General features: G+C 39.4%; 1 protein-coding gene across 2 annotated transcripts in view; it reads right to left on the bottom strand.

The window, feature by feature from the left end:
• Nucleotides 1-5102: 5102 nt before the first annotated feature.
• LOC119661261 (polycomb group protein Psc-like) overlaps nt 5103-22559 on the bottom strand; it is a 68931-nt gene continuing 51474 nt past the window's right edge. For both annotated transcript variants that reach the window (XM_038070514.1, XM_038070515.1), the window contains 2 exons: nt 9873-10076; nt 5103-9762 (listed from right to left, as the gene is read on the bottom strand). In XM_038070514.1, the coding sequence (XP_037926442.1) occupies nt 6120-9762; nt 9873-10076 (3847 nt within the window). In that variant the 3' untranslated portion in view covers nt 5103-6119. The remainder of the gene's footprint in view (nt 9763-9872; nt 10077-22559) is intronic.

Here is a 22559-nt window from a genome sequence, read left to right as displayed (position 1 = left end):
TGGTGTTGATGAATTCATATGTGATGATGACTTCATACACGTTGAAGAATTCACGAAATTCACAAAAAATGGCAAAGTTTCACCCCCTATAACTCAGTTAACAATAGTTAAATTTTCTTGAAAGTTGACCAAATTGTGCATTATCCCTTACTACATGCCAAATTTTGCGCTTCTGGGATGGACAAAAGGGGGTTGCCGGATGAATTTATAAAATTTGGAAATATACTATTATTAACCGGATGTATTTTGAGGCCTAGATTTCGTAGAGACATCACTGATTTTTCGATTGGATAGGTTCTAAGAACGAGACCTGTTACACTTTTTGGGCGTCATATTTTGAGCCATCACCCCCCTATGCTTCACCCGATACCAAATATGGGACCAGTTTCGAAAAGTACTATTAAGTTGTTGCACATGAAATGGCCGATTTGGCAATCAAGTGGAGTTAGTTGTGATTTTGCTGTATCAAACCACCACCAGTTGGCGCTGTTGGTGTCGGATAATGAAGTATAAATATATTTAATCATCACAATGAATGAAAAGGAAAAAAAAAGATGGAAAAGAGCCACACCACACGCCGGTGGTTCGAAAAATTCCGGTCAGGCGACGTAAACCTTCAAAGTGAGCCACGTAGACATCCAGGATCATGAATTGACAACGATGAGCTGCGTTTGCTAGTCGGATCCGACGCACGTCAGTCTGTGAGGGGAATTGCAGAGAAACTGGGCGTACACTTTTCGACAGTTTCCCGGCACAACAACTTCGAAAGGTGAAAAAGCTCAACAAATGGGTTCCGCATGCCCTTACAGAGCAAAACATGGCCCTTCGAAGGAAATTTGCAGTTCTTTACTTTCCTGCAACAGAAGCGATTCCTTTTTGCATAGATTAGTGACATGCGATGAAAAGTGGATATTATATGATAATTTTCGCCGATCAGCACAATGGCTAGATGCTGATGAGCCACCAAAGCATATGCCGAAGAAGATAATGGTGACTTTTTGGTGGTCTACAGCTGGAGTCATCCACTATTCTTTTCGGCACCTGGAGAAACGATAAATGCACAGATATACTGTGCCGAACTCGAGGAAATGCACCAAAATTTCAGTATTCAACGGCCGAGATTAGTCAACAGAGGTAATGTCCTTCACGACAATGCACAACCTCATGTTTCCAGAACAACGGTTCAAAAGTTGAACGAATTGCAATATGAGACTCTGCCTCATCCACCATATTCACCAAGCCTTTCGCCAATCGATTGCCACTTTTTTAAGCATTTGGATCATTTTCTGGGGGAAAGACTATTTAGGAATGAAGAGGCCATCAAAATTGCATTCGACGAGTTTATCAACATCCAAAAATTGGACTTCTACGAAACTGGCATATATTCTCTCTCCCAGCGAGATGGGAGAAGTGTTTTGAATCGACTGGCACCTATTTTGATCAATTAAATAAATTTTTGTAAGCTTTACAGTCGTTTTAAATTTTAGTACCAAATCGATCACTTCATCTGCAATAACCTAATAATTTGAAACCCTGCATTGCCACATTCTGTGTGCAGGGGGAGACCACAAACTCTCACTAATTTTCGTGACAACCGGTTCAGTTGATTCCGAATAAATAGGGTGTGACAGACAGACGGACAGAAAGACGTCGAATCGATTCTAATAAGAGCCTTAAAAAAGGCTGGGGAGAAGTAGATTCTTCAGTAATGGAATTTTAATATTTCACTCGAATGTCAACTATTCTCGTTAATTATGATAAATTCGCGCGAAATTGTTAAGTTTGAACTGCTATAACTTTGGCGTTAATAGCCAGATTTCCATGAAAATTGGCATGTTTATATGAAATATTTTTCTCTATGCTGGTGTTGGTTGCTAGTCCTAGGATACATTTAAGGGGGGTTTTCCAGTCAATTTCTAGAAGTTGGTAATATACTATTAGTAAGTTTATTTGAATAGATATTGTCGGATTTTGAAGCCTAGATTTCATCTAAACGCACCTTCCTGATTTTTTTTCGGATTGTTGGGTTAGGTAGTTAACGACAATGAGTCATGTCTCACTGTAAGCGCACATTTTGACTCCTTACTCGTGCACTTTGGAATTCACGTCAAAACTAATCGATTCGGAAAGTACTAATTGAGACTTTTCATTCGATACCCCACATGAAAGACATTTTTACATCCCCCCCTTTACATGAAACTCCACAAACTCCATCAAATTCCGTTTGGATCAGTTTTGCCGTTTTGGAGAAAAGTCCGTGTAACAGACAGACAGTGAATCGATTTTAATAAGCATATCATTAGATTGATTGACTTTTTCGAGTACCTGAAGAAAATCTGCAGTTTTTGCAAATATAGACAGGTATAACAAGGGTATGCCGGGTTTAGCTGGTGATCTATCAGTTATAAACAGTGGAAAGTCATAACAAGTCGGGAAACCGGAAGCTTGACCCTTCAGGTATAAAAAGTTTTGTGTTTCCCTATGTGAGGAGCATAACGTAGTTCTCCATTGGCCTATAGCATTGACCCGAGATATTGAAATCGCTCAGTTCTGGGCAGGTTACTGCCATTGCCAGAATTGAGCGATTTAAATATCTCGAAGGGCAAATTACTGCCATTGCCAGAACTCAGCGATTTAAATATCTCGAGTCAATGCTATCAGCCAATGGAGAACTGCGTAATGAAATTGTTTCACGCATTAATGCAACCTGGATGAAGTGGCATTCCCCAAATGGTGTTCTCTGTGATCGACGTATCAGCGCACGTCCCAAATCTAAAATTTATCGCAATGTCGTCCGTCTGCCGCTCTCTATAGTTCTGAGTGTTGGCGACTATAAAGGACAATGAACGGCGTCTTGCGGTAATGGGGACGAAGATGTTGCATTGCACTGGTGGCGTGACACGTTTTGATCACGTCTGAAATGAGAATATCCGCGATCGATATGGGTTTGCATCGATCGTGGAAAAACTGCGTGAGAGGCGTTTTCGATGGTGTGGTGACGTAATTCACGCTAACGAGAATTCAACAACCAGTAATGGTCAGAACATCGAAGTCAATGGTAAGCAACCAAAAAGCTGGCCAAAACAATGGTCGCATGATACACTGGATGTGGATTTGAAGGTCTCGCGATTACATCCTGATCAGGCATTTGATCAAATAAAATGACGAAACCGATCACGACGAGCCGACCCCGCTTGTGAACTGAAGGCTGAACAAAAAGAAGAAGATGTGAGGAGCTATGAGACTGACGGTTCCGTGTGACATAGTTAAAAATTCAATTGGCCTCTATTTTTTAGAAAGTAATTTAAACAAATCACTTGATGGAAAGCACTGTATTGAAATAGTCAACCTCATACGCTTCACACTCTGAGTTTAATATTATTAGCAACTGCCAAGAATTTAACCAACATCAAATATAGAAAGGGCTAGGGAGAATTAGATTCTTCTTGAATGGAATTTTAATATTTCATTATTCTCGTTAATTATGACGTCAGCATCTTATTTGCATGGCTTAGAATGCTGTTAATTAGCACCAAATTGATAAGTTTGAACTGCTATAACTTTCCCATTACTAGTTGGATTGTGATGAAATTTGGCATGTGTATGCACGCGGCTGTCCTCTATGTCGGTGCAATTTAGTACACTTAGGATGAACTTAAGGGGAGTTTTTTAGTCAATTTCTAAAAGTTGATAATATACTATTAGTAAGTTTATTTGAGCAGATACCGGAATGGGACATCTCTCGAAGATTAGATTCCACATAAGTGTTTTACACAAAACCTTAAAAAGGGCTGCAGATAAATAGATTCTTCATAAATGCTTAATATTTAATATTTCAAGCGAATGTCAATTATTCCGGGTAATTATGACGTCAGCATCTGATTTGCATGGCTTTGGAAGCAGTAAATTCGGGCGAAATTGCTAAGTTTGAACTGCTATAACTTTGGCGTTAATTGCCATATTTCGACGAAATTTAGCACGTATTGTCCTCTATGCTGGTACAAAATTCGAAGTTTTCAGATGAATTTAAGGGGGGGTTTCCAGTAAATTTCTAAAAAGTAGTAATATACTATTAGTAAGTTTATTTGAGCAGATATTGAAATGGGACATATTTTGAGGCCTAGATTCCATCTAGGCGCACCACCCTGATTTTTTTCGGATTTTTAAGTTGGGTAGTTTCCGAAAATGAGTCCTGTCTCACTTCAAGTGCGTACATTTTGACTCCTTACTCACGCACTTTGCAATTTATGCCAGTTTCGGAAAGTACAAATCGAGACCTTTCATTTGATACCCTACACAACTATATCCGGTGAAAAAAAATTTTGAATCCCCATTTTGGATGTATGGGGAGCCCCCCTTTAGACTCCACCTAAATTTATGCCACTCGCTGTATGCGTGGGATTTCATAGCTCCCATCTGTCCACTAAATTTCGTTCGGATCGGTTTAGCCGTTTTGGAGAAAAATGCGTGTGCCAGACAGAGAGACAGACAGACATTGAATCAATTTTAATAAGGTTTTGTTTTACACAAAACCTTAAAAAACGAGGATGCATAATACTAATGGTTACATCACAGTTTTTGATTTCTCTGCTACGTAGTCAGCGTGTTAATCAATCTGCTTTAGAAATTAACACTTTTCAGTCACCATGTAGAATGTCTTACACTCGCTCGGGAAAAGTACGTTGTGCTGTGACACCAAATGTGTAGATACATCACAAAAAAAAAGGATACAATTTTAGAGACGAGGGTGTATGTTATCTTTTGAATACGATTTGACCCATTTTCAGTGGAACTTCAGGTAAGAAAAGATGATGGGTCTTATATAGCTGTATAGGGGATTGAGGGTTGAGTAGTATGCCTAAACGTTGTACCCGTTGCAGTCACGAGAAAGAAGAGCCACAGGCATTGCACAATTTGCCACAGTTCACTACTATGTTCCGAAAAGTAGTACCTGAATGTGTATTACTGGGGAAATTACTTTGTGCCATTCGCATGAGGGACACCTAGAAAAAACTCCTCTACTTACCTTTTCGCAGCAAAATGAGATTTATTCTCTGCTTTCCAAATGACCTCGTGATCAAATACAAACATCATTTTTATATTTCATTCGTATAAAAATTAAATTTTATTCGACGAATAGCATATGATTATGTACATTAGAGATACTCCATCGTAACTATTTATAGTTACTAGATTACATGTGTGTATACATATGTATTTAATAAAGTTACTGTAAAATTAATAATGCATATATTATGGCCTAGGTAAACACTAGTCTTGCTTTACTGGTAATATTAAAAATAATCTCAGAATTTACAGATATAAAATTACTTAACAACTTCTAGGCGTAAACGTGAGTGAAATTACAATGGAATCATTAGCGACTGTGGAGACAGCGTTGCATATTCGCAAGAAGAAAAAGATACATCAAAGATAACAGTAACGACACAATGGGTGAATATGCATTCTATTCTATATAACTATCAATGGAAACCAATATAACGTAATAAATTAATACAATATTATGTACACAAATTCGGCTGGTATTAATTCAGATATATAAATTCCAAACAAGTTTGAGGAGGAAAATAAAACGAAAACAATATGGTAATGGATTTAATTTCATGCCGTCACATGCGCAGCGGGTTGGATTTGTCCCAACGATTGAAAGGAACATTTCAAGGAAAAACGAGGGAATAATTCCAACCCATTTTATAGTTTTCCATACAATGGTTCGACTTTCAAATATATAAATTTCTTTTTGGAAAACTTTCGTGACAATTTCTTGAGTCATCACAATGTGAGGGAATTGAAATTCGTTTTAGAGGATTTAACCAAATCGTACAGTCTATTGCTTGTGGAACTTAAATATTATTTGATTAGAGATTAAGTTTATAGTTATGCGCATTTATCGTACATATTACACTTGGAGAAACTACGCAACAGACATTCAACTGGGCCAATAACATGCTATGGTCACTTTGAACTAGTCGGAAAAGGCTAAAAACATACTGGCGCTCTGCACTCGGAGACCTCTTTTTCAAAACTATAATTTTCCCTGCCAACAACATTTATCACACTTGCTTTTCTCGTTCTTTTGCCCCAATATGAACCTACGTCTACGTAGAATTTTTCACGTTGTTTGGTGACGAAGTACTCACGGCACCTGTGCCATTATTCCCGGGACTAGTGCTTGGACTTTTCACGCAATTCGTATTGTTGTTCTTTTGCTGCTGCATGTACTTCTCGAGCGCTTCTACCCCTGCTTTCTGCATACGCGCCAAATGTTCCATTAGATAGGCGCGTTGCATGTTCAGATTTGTAGCTGGATGAAAGGAAGCAAGATGCGGCAGAAAATTGGCAGCATTCGTGGCCCCAATAGGAGAGAAAGGCCCTTGTTGTTGTTGCTGCTGTTGAAGCTGACGCTGCTGCGCCAAAAATGCAGTCAACTCAGGAGGGAGGTTGCCTGGTTGAGCAGCTGGCGGATTAGTGATAAGAGATAATGAACCGGGGGGAGTAGCAGTCTTTCTTTGATTTGTCAAGTCGACAAATGAGTCGGGTGTCTTAGCACCGGAGTTTTGTTGTGATTTCACTTGATTTGCTGTCTTCGGAGAACCTTTCTTACTTTTAATTGCCCCCGATTTGGATGTGCTCAATTTTGGGACCATTTTTGTAGGTAATGGTGTTAATGACGTGACCGGACCAACTCCGGGAACCGGTGGCGTCTTTGATCTGGGCAAAATTGGACGAAACTTCTTCAAAGCAGATGAGGAAATTTCATATTTCTCCTTTGGCGACTTCGCAAGATCAGAAGCAGGCCGTTTTTCAGCTTTTCTTGAAGATTTCTCGTTTGTCTTTTTCTCAGGGCTGGGAGTCTTTTTCGCGTTTTTATGAGGCACTGAAGAAGGCGAGCTTCTTTTGTCACTATCAAAAGATGCGGGCGATTTTGCCTTGGGAGCAGAATTAGGACTACTAACGCCAGGCTTTACCGTGGGTGATGCGCTCATGGCAGGTGGACTTACTTTTGAAGGATTAATCGTGACCCCAGGAAGTTTCAAGCTAGTTGGCGACTTTGGCTGCATCATCGTCTTTACGTCAGAATGGTTGGGCGAAGCAATTTTCGGCGCATCGTTGGTTACTAGGGGCGTATCTGGTAGTTTCAAAATTTCGATGTAGTTATTGACGGGGTTCGAGTGTTTCATGTTGGACGATTTAGTGGAATCTGCATCATCATCTTCGTTTCTAATTGTAATCGAAAGTGATGACGGAATATTAATATTACAGGAGTTCAGAAGTGACTGTACCGGAGTCTGCTTGTCCGACGGCTCAGGAGACATCTTGCCGACGATCGGTGGGGTTTTATTCCGCTTCAATGCTTTTTCACTGCCCTCAGTTTTACTGGATGCTTGATCAGAAGATTTTTTGACTGGCGGAGCTGGGAAGAGGCTCGATAGCTGTTTGTTCGTTCCCAGAATGTTCTGCAAGTAATTGGTGGCGCTTGATTGGGTTTTCGTATATTTATATACAGGCTGCGATGGGATGTTATAGTTAGGCATATACTGTGGCGAGTTCGGTGAGTAGATAGGTGAATTCGGGGTATAGATTGGTGTACGACAACCCAGCGGAACTTCTCCCATTTTAGATTTTGTAGAATTAAATAGAGCGTAGTTCAAGTAGTTGCCACTTGCAGATGACTTTGATGTTGGCCTTTGATTCATAGACGAAACTGAGGTGGCAATTGAAACCGTCGGCTTCTGAGCAGGACTTGAAGTTGTCGCAGCTGGTGGACCATAAACTTTGATTTCCTTATTTTCTCCATTTTGTATCGGCTTGATTTCGGTCGAATTATTTGGAAGGAAACCTACGTCACTTGGGAGATTAGCAAAGGGATTGGTTCGACCTGATTTAGGTAAAATAGGAGCATAGCGACGTGCAATTGGTGTACGATTACCCATAATGTTTGAAACAATAGGAACTCTAGAATTTTGAGCCATGCTCGTAGTGACGATTGGACGTAAGAAACCATCGCTGCTGGTGGTTTTTCCTGGCTTAGTCGGGGCTATTTTTGATTTTGCCGTACTTTTGGTGGGCTTCATACCATTTCTCTTAAAAACGTCCAGCATTTTAAGCGGCGGTGGAGCAGGCATTAGCTTTTCATCCTCCAATTTCCGCTCTGTATCTGATTCTGATTTCGGTGCGAGTGGAGCAACTAGAGTAGACGTTGTGGAAGTTTCTAGATGCTTTGCGACTTCACTATTTGCACCAAATGGAAAGGGGGCAAGTTTGAAAGTAATTCCAGGTGGACTCTTTTTTGGCTCTAAAAGATTTGAACGGACTTTTATTTGAGGCTGCGGTGGCAATTTAAAAGCTGGTGAATCTAGTCTTGGCTTCTTGACAATTGCTTTCACAGGTTCCTTGCTTTTACGCTTTGAAGCCGAAGAAGTTTTGGGGGCAGGCGGTGGGGGTGGCGGTGGCATCAGAGGTTTCTTCAAAGAAAAGCTGGGCGTCAACGAATTGCTCAATGATTTACCGACTGTCGACTTATGTTTATCAGCTTTGTTGGGAGAAGTAATTGATTTTATAGGAGTGAGATCAATGGAATTCAGAAACTCGGATTTCTTTTTATCTTCATCATTTTCGAATTTTGATGAATAACTGGCACCGGAGTTACGTGAATCTGATTTTCCCAATTCAATGGTGATTGGCGGAACAGTCTTTTCGTGAGGTGAAGATTTATTTTTATCACTTGTACCATTGGTTTGTTTATCCTTATCCTTCTTGATTTTAATTTTCCACTCCTTCTCAGGCTTCAATGGCTTTACAACCTCCTTTTTGCCAGAATCTGGGCTTGACATATTGATTATTGTCACACTACCTTGCTTAGAAAGATCAATTTTCAGTTTAATATTCTCAACTTTGCGGTCCTCTAATTCAGGAGGGGAATGCTTTGATGATTTATTTTTCAAACTTGACTTGCCTTTCGGAGCGTCGTCCTCTTTCCCTGAGTTCTTTCCTTTGTTAACTAGAGTGATTTTGAGTTTTTCCGGCCGATGATCGGTATTTGTTTTGTCTGAATTATTTTTCGGGGAAAATGTCTGTTCAGCAGCTCCGACCTTACTTTCTGGAGTAAACTGCGATACTGGCGGCACATGATTTGATTCTTCTTTGAATATATCTTCCTCGCGTTTTATCTCAGGTTTTTCTGGAGATGTTGAAGGAGGTGTTTTAACTGCAATGGGAACTGCTACCATACAGTCGCCCAGTAGTGATCCCGCTTCACTTGAATTTGGAACGATAGTGGGAATATCGATATCCATTTCACTTTCAATCGTGTCCTGAATAACTTGTTCCTCTTTGATCTCGACTTTGATCTCTTTCTCATCCTTGATTCCTTCGACTTCGACAGAAGAGGATTGTTTATTGTCGGTTTCTTTACTCTCCAAGCAGTTTTCTTTGATTGCTTTAGGCAATATTTTCGGACATTTCTTCTTCCTAGGCGGATTCTCCAATTCTTTGACACGGAAGAAGAATTTCATGGGAGCGTCGCGCTTCCAGGTGTAAATGTAGGCCACGTCCATCATTTTGTAATGGTCGGCCAAAACGATTGTTTTAACTTTGTACATGATATCCATGGTGAAGCGAGATTGATCAATACCGTATTTTCCGAACACAAACTTTTTCAGGTGAGCTACAGTGAAGTTGGCAGGGCACTGTAAATATTTCGGCTTGCGAAGGTCTGAAGCATCTTCGTCAGCAAGTTCTCTGTAAGCAGAAAGCGGAAAAGTTTGATAAATATTCATAAAAATTCAGGATCACTCAAATATTTGGTTTACTTTTCTATGTCAAATGAACGCATTAAACAAACAACTTACTCAATGTCAGCATACTCCAGCGAAAGCGACATGTTGTCAGTAGGACCGAAGATCAAGTGCTCTGTATCGTCACCCCTCTGCTCGGGGGTCGCAAGTTTAGCTTCTTCCGGACGAGTTGAGTAGAAAGCCCGTTTCCTCAGTAACTCTTTCTCATAAAGTCCCGGAACAAGTTTATAAACTATGGCCTGGAGTGTTGTATCTAATCTGGAAATAGAAAACGGGAAAAGATATGGAATCAGTATTCGGTTTTAATAAATAATGATTGATGATCTGGTTGAAAAAAATGCTGACTTTATCAGCTAGCCTCCTTAACTTCAGAAGGATCACCGAATAAGGGAAGAAACTCGGTAGTAAGCACTTTTAGTTTTACGCTCTAAATCTGAAAAATAAAAACCCACATTATTCCTCAACGCATAAACCTTCATCGTTTCCTTGTGTTTATTTTTCCTCCACAAATGTTTCGTCTCACTATTTTTTGTTGGATTTTCCATCCTAGCAAATAGGGCGCACAGAAGCACTCGGATAAGTGCGATAACGAGCACAGAGGAAAACATGTTCGCTGTCAAGTGATTGACACGAAACCTTCACTTCAATGTGTTTTGTGAATGGTGTGATTGGGAATGCGAGGTACATAGGGAGGCATGGAGCCGCTATTCAGCGTTTCGGTGAACACTTTCCCAATTTATCAATTGCCGCTCCACTTTAGATAGCGACGAGCGAGTTGGATTGCTCGTGGGTATATTGACATGACGATGAGGTAATTGCATTTATAGCAGTCGCGCCAGGCCACATAGCGTATGTGTTGCTTGATTTCGTTTTGTGGCTCGGCTCCAACGTTGTATGCTGAGGTGATTACAACCATTCCTGAGTGGATCATGGTGGGTTTTTCTTGTGGCGTGGATCTTTTCAACTGAGATGCTGTAATGGTCCAGAATGGACGAATTTAAATGAGCGTACTAGAAAATAGACCGATCAGACAAAATCTCACCGCTTACGGCTAAAACATTAAGTAAACACGCAAGATCTCAGGGAACGTAACGGAACGAATAGTCTGCAGAAGCGAGAGCAGATAAGAGAACGTCACAATAAATGGAAACCTATTGGAAACGGAAGAAATGCGAGTTTTCTGTATAATTAAGAGCCCTCATGGCAGCCATGTATTGCGCTTTATGCTATCTCCACACCAAATATACACAAGGGTAATACCATATTCGGCTCGAGTCTTCGTTATATACGAGTACACAGTGGCTTCCCCATACTTTCCGCTAGATATTCCCGACGACATATGGACTCATTTACCCAGCTCTGCGCATGTATGCGACAAATATGATTGTTTGGGTTACTTGGAATATATGGAGTTGAATTTCACATGTACTTTTGCCCTGAATGCCCTCTCTTTTATGTGTTCCTCCTTTCACAGAACGTACTCGACGAAGAAGTAGAATTTCAGTTGGAATTTCAAACATTTTTCCTCATAATGAATTTCCATCCATTTTGAGTTCCCGCATTCATTGTAATCGTTTTGGATTCAGCACTCTCCGCTGCATTATGAGGACCATACAATATGCATTAAGGCAGTACAACATTTTTTATTTGATTTTCGGAGCTTTCTTTCGGGCGAATGTTCCTTTTTGCTATTACGAGAGAGCTCATGAAAGTTCAATTATTTCTCCCCTTCCCGTGTACAACAAGGTATAAGTTTTTGCTTTAGATTTTCAGAAATCACGAGAAAATGTTTTCGTTACGGTTCGCTATGTTGTTTTCCTCATTTCTAAACCATCCATATGTAAGGAAACAAACAGATTTTATGAATTTTAAATAAACTTGAAAGAATAATGTTTATGCTCGCCCACGGAATAGCAAGGAACGGGGAATGGTAGAAAAACATATCAAAGACCCTCAAGCGCACTAAACTTGGGTGAATTGATTACGATGGAAAGATGAGGGTAGCCTTCGTTTAGATTAGATTGGATGTAGGTTCGGTCGTGATAGAATTACATATTGTTTAGAAGTAGTTGATATCTTCTATGGAGTTTTTTGATTTAATTGAAAGGAAATTGTCATGCAAGATTTCCAAAGAAAAACTAATAGCAATTCGAATATGAAGGGGACAAATGTTAACATAAATGAGTAACTCAAAACGATTATATGGGATCGGGACACCAGAAACTTCAATTATGAAAGGTTTTGTGTACTTCTTATATATGAAAATTTCTATGGTTCTACAGCAAGCATCCTTGCAAGATAGATTTGCAACTGGTCCTCAATCACGCACTGAATCGCTGGAAAGTTGACATATGCAAGTTTGTGTGAAAACGGTTCAGCCACGATTGAATGAATTAGGGCTCAGAGCTCGAAAACCAGGAGAAAATCAAATTTTCACGAAGGGTATGCGCGAAGAAGGCTGAATTGGACAATGGAAGACGTGGCTGGACTGTGGACGATTGGAGGCCTGTGGTGATGAGTCAAAATTCAATTTACTGAAATCTGACAGTCCGTCTCCAGTGCGAAGAAGAAGAGAGGAGAAATTTGACCCGCAATGTGCTGTACGAACTGCACGCCTTTGTCCCACAGTAATGATATGGGGATGCATAACATCCAAGAGAATTGGTCGTTTTTCATTTCTAAGGAGTATTGCCAACACAGAAAAGTACAAAAAAATTATCGGAGATTGTGTTGCTCCCACGGTAGAAGCACAACATCAGCACTTTGATGAAGTAATGTTACAGGATGATGTAAGTAAACGCAATTTTTATCATGTGAAATTTTTTATCTGTTTTAAATTAACGCTGCCATGGCGAGGCAACGAAGATCGATAAGAAACAAAGCAAATCTAGAAAGAACTTGAGAAACGATATGGCTTTATGAAATTCTAAACAACATTACTGAAAATTTATACCAATCAATGCCCGCACGAGTTGCAGAGGTGGGTACCGAAAATAAGCAAAAAGCGAAAATTAATTTCTTCTAATTCGACATTTATAAGGTACCTTCATTTATCTGCTTTCTTTAAAAAAATCGTTTAACAAATTGTTTGTGTACATGTTTATTTTCGACGAGTTTTTTGTACTTTACTAGTAGCAGACAAGTCTTCAACGAACGTACCTTTTCCTCAAAACTTTAACTTTTCTTTCCACCATATTCTTTAAATAGAATTTCTGCTAGTGTAACTGATAACAACTTCACATGAAGCCCAACTTTATTCTCTAGCTTCATAATAAACCTGAAAAATCCTTATTCCACATTAGCAGTGCGAACATTTTTTTGTCGGGCACTGTAGCAGTTAATTTGTATAAAAACGGCAATTTCACCTATTGTAACTTTGTTAGTAATAATGCGGTTTCCAGGAATATCATGCTCTGTTTGCTAGAATTTCGAAGGGAACAAGTGGTGCACGATATATAGGTATTTGCAAGGTTAAAAAGATATTACTAGACAAGAAAAGGCAAATTCTAATTATTTCAAATAATTTAATCGTTAGAAACACCGCGAGATTACACTTAGATTTATAGGGATTTGCACAGAATTTCTAAAAAATATAGTTATACTATTAACCTTATTTGAGTTTCAAAACAGAGTCTAGTTCATTCCCCAATAACATACAGGAACCCCTTCGATAACGTTTCTCCCTAAGACAGCGTTTGATGAATTGCTTCTGCCCTGGACGAAGCCATAGTCCTCTGTATTTTATGAACATTGCCATCTAGGAGAATACTCAGGGTTCACTCAAATTCAAAAAAATAAACCTTTGTTCTTGAAATAAAGTTCGTGAAACAGGTACTAGTAGTGTTTTTATAAAAAAAAAATCATTTTGACCGTTTTGTATAAAATTCTGCGCGGTTGTGTCAGCTAGAATGTTGCGTACAGGAAGTGTCCCTACTGTAGCTAGGAGCACATGACCAAAGAAAAGAAAATAAATAGACGTATCCAGAAGCAAGGGCTTTGGAATACAAACAATTGAAGCAACCTATCATATTGTAACACAGTGTATGTAGGTTAACTCAAGAGTTTATTCATCAGTTTAAACTTGTTCTTTACTTTTGTTTTGGTGACATCAGTAATTCTATTTTTAATGTTTTTATTTAACCACCACATTAGCTTTGTAATTTAGCTGAACCTTAGAAATGTCTTTAGTTCTGTAAGGCAGGCAGCTACTTCCTCTTCTATGAAACGCTAGAAGACCGTCTGGACATTCTGGAACAGACCTCTGAAACCTTTCCTAGGATAGGATTTAAAGATTTGACATATCAAAAGAAGCGCACCTGGTCGTTTATATAAACGATGTTGCATGTGATTAAAGTAGTAATCTTGATTTAAAAGAGGATCCCGACCCTGGGTCGCCTTAGTGATTGGCCACAAGATTATAGGGTCAAAGCTATCAGTTAAATATCTTGAATTGACGGAAAAATTTGGGTCTACTATTTATCAGTAGTTGTCTTCTCATGATTGGCTGCTTAGCCCGTCCTGCTCTAACAAGGGAGTGCATCGCCAGTATTGTTTCACAGTCCGCCGCGATGGTGACTGCGTCGCCCCCTATGCTAAACGTAAGGCCACCTACAAGCGTAAGGGAGAGAAGTGATTCCTTGTGAAGAGCGCTAAGTTACATTGAATGATCAACTCTGTGCGGAAAACGGGTCAAGAGGCAGATGGACTGCGTGGTTTATCGGAAACTGAAGCTGAAGCGAATGGTGAGATTATTTCCTTACACAAGTTCCTCTTTTCTTCAGCCTTTGTCCCGTTCACAAGCGGGGTCGGCTTTCGTTGTGTGCGGACTAACTTGCTTACGTCCTGACGCCGTCCATGCGTCAAGAACCCTTGCCCATTTCTCGACAGAATCGGGGCGCGTCCTGCCGCGTCGACTGAGGTGGACGCCCTAGCATTTCTCCGAGGCTTGTGACTCAATCCGATCATCATGTTTGTAACGACATTGTATGCATTTTCTTGGTCGGCCTGTCGCGGGACCTGTCACTCTCTTGGTGACCAGGTAGGATTTAACATAGTAGAATAACTCCAACTATACTCTATTTATCTCTTTCCCTGATCTCAGCATTTTATTTTTGTTTTACTGAGGATAGTACGGGGTACGTTGCCTGAAACCCTCCTCCTTTACCTGGGCTTGGGACCAGCATACTATGTTAATAGCATGGCGGAGTTTTCCTTACCCAAGTTCCAAGTGGGTATAAAGGCTTTCAGTCTTTTCGGGACAAAATAGGCAAGGTATGATATACTGATTGTGTCGACGAGGCCGATAACAACTTTTTTTTCATAGAAAGTGAGATGGGACTCATCAGCAACTCCTTGCGAACACAGAATAGCTCTCTCTGCCCAACATTTTTAGAAAAACATTGAAAAACGCTACAAATGTTGCCCCATTACCTCCGGATTCTCCTTCTCGCGAATAAGATTTAGCTTGATCGGCAAAGGGTCCGGATAGTGGGGCTGCTTTGAATTCGTTCCTCCTCTCTCCTCAAGTTGGTAAAAGTAATCTCCGGATTCTCCTTCTCGCAAATAAAATTTAGCTTGGTCGGCAGAGGGTCCGGACAGTGGGGCTGCTTTGAATTCGTTCCTCCTCTCTCCTCGAGTTGGTGAAAGTAATCTCTTGACTCAAAGGGACCCTAAAACGGAGGAGCGGGAGGGCTGACCCGGAGTAATATGTCAAACGATACCAGGCTGCCGATGTTGATGATGTAAGATCATATGAAGTGTTAAGGTAATTAGAGGTGATATTTGTGATATTACTACTTTCAAAAAGTGATATGATATCACATCACCTGTTATACTGTGGCGGAGCAAGCAACTTGCGTGTCGGACGCACGCAAGTGTGAATCTTGGTGGCCATGACATCGAAAAACAATTTTTGATGGAGAAAATTGGTGATCAGTAGGGAATTGTGTAGAAGAAGAGAGTCAAACCAATTGTGTGTCGGACACAACTTCATTCATTCCTGTTTAAATTATTAAGTATATCATAATTTACATTTACTTATGTTCACGTTTCAAATAAAAATAAAGATTTTAAAGTAAAGAAGTTCAAGTGAATTCTTTAATACTTTCGAAATATGTAAAGGAAAAAAATCGATTTTTTCAATTCACCATGCTGTAATACTACCTTAATACTAATCGTTAGTGCAACAATCCATATTGGATCAGGGCCTTGAAGTGTGTTAGAGCACTTCATTCAAGACCGAAACGGTATAATACAGTACACTATAGGAGGCAATGCGGGCAGCATTGCGTTCGCCTGAGATTATTACTCTGATTTGACTCAGGTACTCATTCACAGCTGAGTCGACTGGTATCCGACGTAAAACCACGATACTAATAACACTGCCACCAGTGAGATTTGAACCGCGACCTTCCGTACGATAGCCTTGTGCTCTAACCACTCAGCTATCTGGACACACAATATTACCTTAAGCACTTTGATATTACTGTGGATGCATTGTTAATCATAAACTATACAAAGACTGAAAATGAATTTCCCATACAATATTCTCCATAGACCAAGAGTGAGTCAATTGATTGCTTACGCCGCTGTGTGAAACAAAATCTTATTAAAATCGGTTCAATGTCTGTCCGTCACACCCGATTTACTCGAAAACGGCTAAACGGATTGTCACGAAATTTTATGGGATGATGTGATCTATGTCCCTTTACATGCAGCGAGTGGCGCCCTTTTGCGTTGAGTTTCAAGGCTCCACATACATGTGAATGGGTTGTATAAAACCTTTTTTCGCCAAATATGGTCATGTGGAGTATCAAATGAAAGGGTTCGATTACTACTTTTGTTTCTGATATTGGGGGGAACATAGAGCAGTGAGGGCTTCAAATGTGCGCCCCACAAAGTGAAGCAGGTCTCGTTCTCAAAATCTAGCTAACCGAAAAATCTAGAAAAAAGTCAGTGATGCATCTCTACAAAAGCTAGGCCTAAATCTGATATCCCCACAAGGCCTAAATCCGATATCCCAACAAATAAAGTTAATAATAGTCTATTATCACATTTTGGGAAGTTACCCGAGAACTTAGTATTATCCTAAAAGTACAAAACGGGCATTTGTTTAGGCAATAATATAGGACATAACTCTGGAAAGTTTGAATGCAATCTAACTATTATTAACAAAGTTATTTTAAGTTAAATTATCACATTTCACAGAAAATTATTGCATTGCAGGACGTATATCACTGTCGCTTTTCTTTTTTTTTTAGTTATTTGAATAGCAATATCAATTGCTGGAGACAAACATGTGTGTGTGTACCTATATGCTAATGGAATTTGCGAGTAGTGTTCAATAAGATGGACGTGCATATACGGATGCTTTCGTGCACAAAGCAAAGTGGAAATGCGTAAATATGCGTTAGATCAATTTTGTCCACAATATTTATGTCTTTAATTCGTATGTACATACGCATATTTTGTTTGGCAATATATGACGGGATGCTTTCCGATAATAAAAACTTGCTTTTTCTATTCGCTAGTGTTATTTATTGGTATTCCAAATACCGATATTTCGGGAAACACTTGTTCCCTTCATCAGTGCTAACAAGTCTCTTGCATTCTTAGCTATGTACTCACTTGTTCAGATAAGGTGAACACAAAACCTTTATATCTCAAGTGCCGGGCTACCGGTATTCCTATTGATTTGCTCTTGGTTTATTTTCGATCAAAATTTGAATCTTCTGTACGAAGCAATGACGATTGATGACCTCTATTATTGTACAATTGTCAACTCTGTAGAGTTGCAGAATCCTGATTTTTTGAATTGTGACTAAAATACAGTCAGAGGAAAGAAATTCACTGTAAAGAACATGAATCCCTATATAAATAAACCAACCGAATGCCAAACATTGAACATTCCGTGTAAAATCTGTTCGACTATATGTTATGAACAAAATTAGTTGAAATATCTATCACTTGACTTATAAGTGTTCTAATTAAAACTTCGGAATATAGATATATAGGAAAAACACTTCGAATGAAATATTCAAAACCACATTTCTCACTATTATCGCACTATTACCTAGAAGTTTACTAAATGTACATGAGCATCCCATTTTCTGCATGTAAATGTAAAAGAGAGCTCAAGAGGCAAAAATCATCGTGATTGCTTACCATCAGGGCAAAAACTCTACCTCAAACAACAAGGAAACTCAAAGCTAATACGAATCAACTCCAATTGTCCCAAATTCCAAAACTCGCATCATTTATCCGAAAATCCAACTACACATCTCAATTCCCCGGGTGAACATTAAAGCCATTCGGCAAAAAGTTGGTCAACTAATTTTTTTCGATCCGATACTCTGTCAGCAGCAATAGAGAGGTGGAATACCTACTATCACAAAAGTTAAAATTGGCATCGAATCGCCGGCGTGCGCGAGTGTACAGTCAAAGGGGAAAGTTTTTATTCTTGCCAAGGAAGGCATGATGTGAGAGTTTGTACGATAATGACAAAACTTTCATCATATCATGAATGACTCGCGGCCAATACAAAAATAACGCAAAACCTTTAGGGTTGACTAGTCTGGTTCTGGAGAATGTGATGACATTAAAAGGCAGAGACTAATGTAAAGTAAAGCGACAGCCCTCAGCAGCCACTTTTCAAATGAGTTCTAACAATTCTAAAATATTAGAATAAAAACAACCCCCCTCGGTCTATATTCGCAGACTTGTCCAAATATTTCCACACAACACTCTGCTTATGTAAGACAAATAAATAGCAGTTTGAGAATTTGATGTAAAGGCAAAAAATTTATTTGCCGTTGCTTGGAAAGAAGTGGTTCAGCAGCTTTTACGGATTACACACACCAAACAGAGAGACCAAGCAAAAGTAACCAAGCTCAACATCGAATGGTTGAGCCAAAGGCATTCAAACCACAGCTCAGTCCACAGCGAAAAGGCCATAACAATAAATTCTGCCGCTGTCCAAGACTCGACGTAACGTTGGCCACTAAATTTATAGTGAGCATAACCGGAGAGGATCTAATAGAGGCTCTATTGGAGGTAAGATACAGTGGGACCTCAAGCACTTTTTATATGGAGTTACTTATTAGGTGCTCACTGATTAATCCGTATTTATAAGGTGCGCTGGCAAAGAAAATGATGCTATCTTTCAGAAATAGATGGCATTGAGTAGAAACTGACCGCCCAAAGAGTATCAGTATTCGATAGTAATTGACCATGGAGCCCAAGAGCATAAGATACGGCCAGAACCAGCAGCCTTCTTGATGATGATTAAATTGATGAGAATTTCTTCCGTTAACACATGAGTGGAATATTCGCCGATTCAGGGAATCGTTTCTTACATTAGGGCAGAGTAATTGAATTGAATAAATTTCTTAATGAATAAGGTGATACAAACCGTGTTGAAAAGCTGCCTCTCATTTGCATTATTTACACATAATCTCCAACTTACCTAGTAGGAAGATTACAGTTAACGAGCCCTAACAGCCCAATGTTTGCTCTAGTCTAGACACCCAAGCTCCATTGAAAAACGTCAGCTGATAAGGAGCGTCAAGAGTTCAAGCAGAAGGTCTTCAAGATTTACACTAGTTTTTATCGCTGAGAACTGCGCTCTACGCATATAAATGCACGTTTTCCTCCTTACGTTGCCTACAGAGCATAAACGCCACGAAGAAAACGCGCGCCAAAGAATAAACGAACGAGGACTCGCTACTTTGAACTTGAACAAACTAAAGCGTCAGGGGATTATACATGAAGAAAAAAACTCCTCCAAGTCAGCCAACAAGATTTCGACTTTCAACGCCCACTTCTTGCTTCTTACCTATACCGCAGCGTTTTATCGCTTCTCGGCACGAAACAGGTAAACCAGTTTGTACCGCACGCCACGAAATCTTGGATTCTTGGATTCAAGAAAAAACTCAATTGTCAGATACTCAGATCTCGACAGACAAGAACCAACTTTCGGGTTAATAGAAATGTTATGTATGAGATGTAGTTCTTTCTTGCATGATGGGGGATTATTTTCGGTTTATGATTATATGAAGCGAAAGAAGAGAGATGAAGTTAATTTAATACTTAAATGTTGATAATAAACCGGAAGATGGACTAAATTTCAGTTTTTATGGATATGTGAATGTTGTGAATAAGTTGCATTATGAAGAAAGAATTTTACGACAATCTGGAAGGGAAGGTTTATCTGTTGCTGGTATTTGAATTCACGTTTGTAATTAGTGCTACCTACCTAGTTAGAACAAATCAACGCTCCCAAATGGTACGCAAAACATATAAGATAGCACGACTCTTTCAACGCCACTTCAGCAACAAATTACCAACTTATCAAACTTCCCAGAAACAAAGTCCAGTCAAACTTTAATAAAATATCGGAATAGTCACAATTAATGTAATTTTCATCGCTTAGAAACCCCTTTCACTGTTGTCCATAACGTGTTTACTCTTCACCAACTATTCCGTCGCAAATCAAAGAAATCCTTGCAAGAAGTCTTACGTTGGCAGGACAAGAGCCACTCAAGGAAAAGTTTTGCAGTTTGGTCGGTCGTAATATAATTCACTCTTTCAGCCAAGGTTGCACAAGTACTTACTACCTTCAACATGAAACTTCTCCCTTCACCTGATTATTCCATTTCGTTGCTTGTTATCGTCATCTCAGGCGTACCTTGAATAATCGCAGTCGGTGGAAAGGGGTAGCAGTCGAGCAAATGGAAACAAATATTCCCCAAATTCTAACTTCGAAACTGGTAAGAAAACTTTTTCCCCATACAAAAGTGTGGCACTGCATAGCCACCATAAAGGATACCAAAACTCATGCATGAGTGAGGCTTATCCTCAATTTCTCGTGTATGGATGAATGTCGTGTTGGCATGTAAATGATTTAAGATAGGTCTATAGGGGATGTGTTGCTACAGAAGAAAGGGGTAAATATGTTAATGCAGTGAGTGAGGGAAATGAGTTGGTAAAGTTTTTGAAAGCCAGTGTTGTGTTTTCATGTACAGAAACGTCCTGGCCCTATGACAGCTTGGGATTTTTAAGCTAGTGGAAACAGTTGCATATCCAAAAATTGATGGAATGAAATTCGCAAAGCAGAAACTTACACCGTACACAATAAAATTCAGCCAACTCCATAATCGGATTTTACATTTGCATGTAGGAGGACCTTACGGTCGCTTACTGTAGGGCTGGCCTTAAATGTTCAAACGAGATTACTTGAAGGACTAGTGAGACATGAGAAATAGAACACATCTAACAGAGAGCGGAGTATGCTGTGTGAAGCGCTGAAAACCATCCACAAAGCTTCTTCTTTCTTTATTAACGTTTTATTGATGATACACAAATACACATTTTAACCCATATAGTTGGAGGACCGCAAAGCAACTGTGAAGTCTTTTTATTCATTCGAATATTGAAGCGTTAATGTGCTGAAACTGATCTAAAATCATATCGTTCCACAAAAAGGCCAAAATTCATAAAAGATGATGAAAAAAATCAATTTGAATTTCGCAAAGCAGTACAAAAAATTCACTGCACTGGAAAAATGTAGGACTTGAATGAAAAGTAGTTTTAAAGTATTTGCTATTGCAAAAAAAAAGTTGTGATTAATTTTGGTTTTTTGTTTTTCAGTTACAGTTTAGTAATGAATCCACTTCGAAGGCATTGACAGACCAGTTTGTTTCCGTTCGACTTCGATCAGGGGAAAGGTATCATCCTTCCTGCGTTGAAATAGCTGTTAAATACCCTCATTCAGTGATCATTTAGAGAGTGGTAGTGAAAAAAACTCCTGGACCCTTGAACCTTTTGAGAGCCAGCAAAAACCAGCAACAATATTTAAAAGTTTGAAATGATGATCTTCTGCCATTTAACCAAGGAATGAAGGCCAATGGAAACTCTACAAATTATCTAGGAAGTTTTGTCCAGCCGAAACATCGCCGCTCTTCCTTGGCCACCTAACTCTTCTAATATCAACTTAATCGAAAATGACTGGAGTGCTTTGAAACAAGGGGCAGAGGCAAAACCATACGAAGAGAGTTTTAACACAAAATATGCCTTGGCAATCTATTAATTTCGTAATGCATTGAATCTTGTGTTCAGAGTATGCCGGGCAGAATTGCAAGCAAAGGTCGATAGACAAAACAATAATAACTTTTAGATCAAAATTATAAATTCATTTTATTTTATCCTTTTTGAAGCATAATTTATATTATTTCACAGTTTAATATATCAAAATTTTCGTAGTTTCGATGGCACTGCATTGTAGAGTTATCATTTGTACAGAATTGTCTTAACAATAAATCTAAAGCAAAACTTCATCAACAATGGAATAAAAAATCAATATCATAAATTCGATTCGATATCCCTAAAAGCTGTCTGGTGTCCTGACTTACGCCATCGTCCATCTTAGGCAGGGTCTGCTTCGTTTTCTTTTTCTATCATAGATATCGCCCTTATAAACTTTCAGAGCTGGATCATCCTCATCCATACGGAGTAAGTGACCCGCCCACCGCAACTTATTGAGCCGGATTTTATCCACAACATGACGGTCATGCTACGGAATCGTCCAGCCTCACGTAGGGGGCCAAAAATTCTCCGGAGGATTCTTCCCTCGAACGCGGCCAAGAATTCGCAACTTTTCTTGCTAAGAACCCAAGTCTCCGAGGAATACATGAGGACTGGCAAGCTCATTGTCCTGTACAGTAAGTAAGTATAGTATAGTAAGAA

This window comes from Hermetia illucens, chromosome 1 (assembly GCF_905115235.1).
Source record: "Hermetia illucens chromosome 1, iHerIll2.2.curated.20191125, whole genome shotgun sequence".
Lineage (NCBI taxonomy): Eukaryota > Metazoa > Arthropoda > Insecta > Diptera > Stratiomyidae > Hermetia > Hermetia illucens.
The sequence above is the reverse complement of the archived record's forward strand: the minus strand, read 5'-3'. Positions and strand labels throughout refer to the sequence as shown.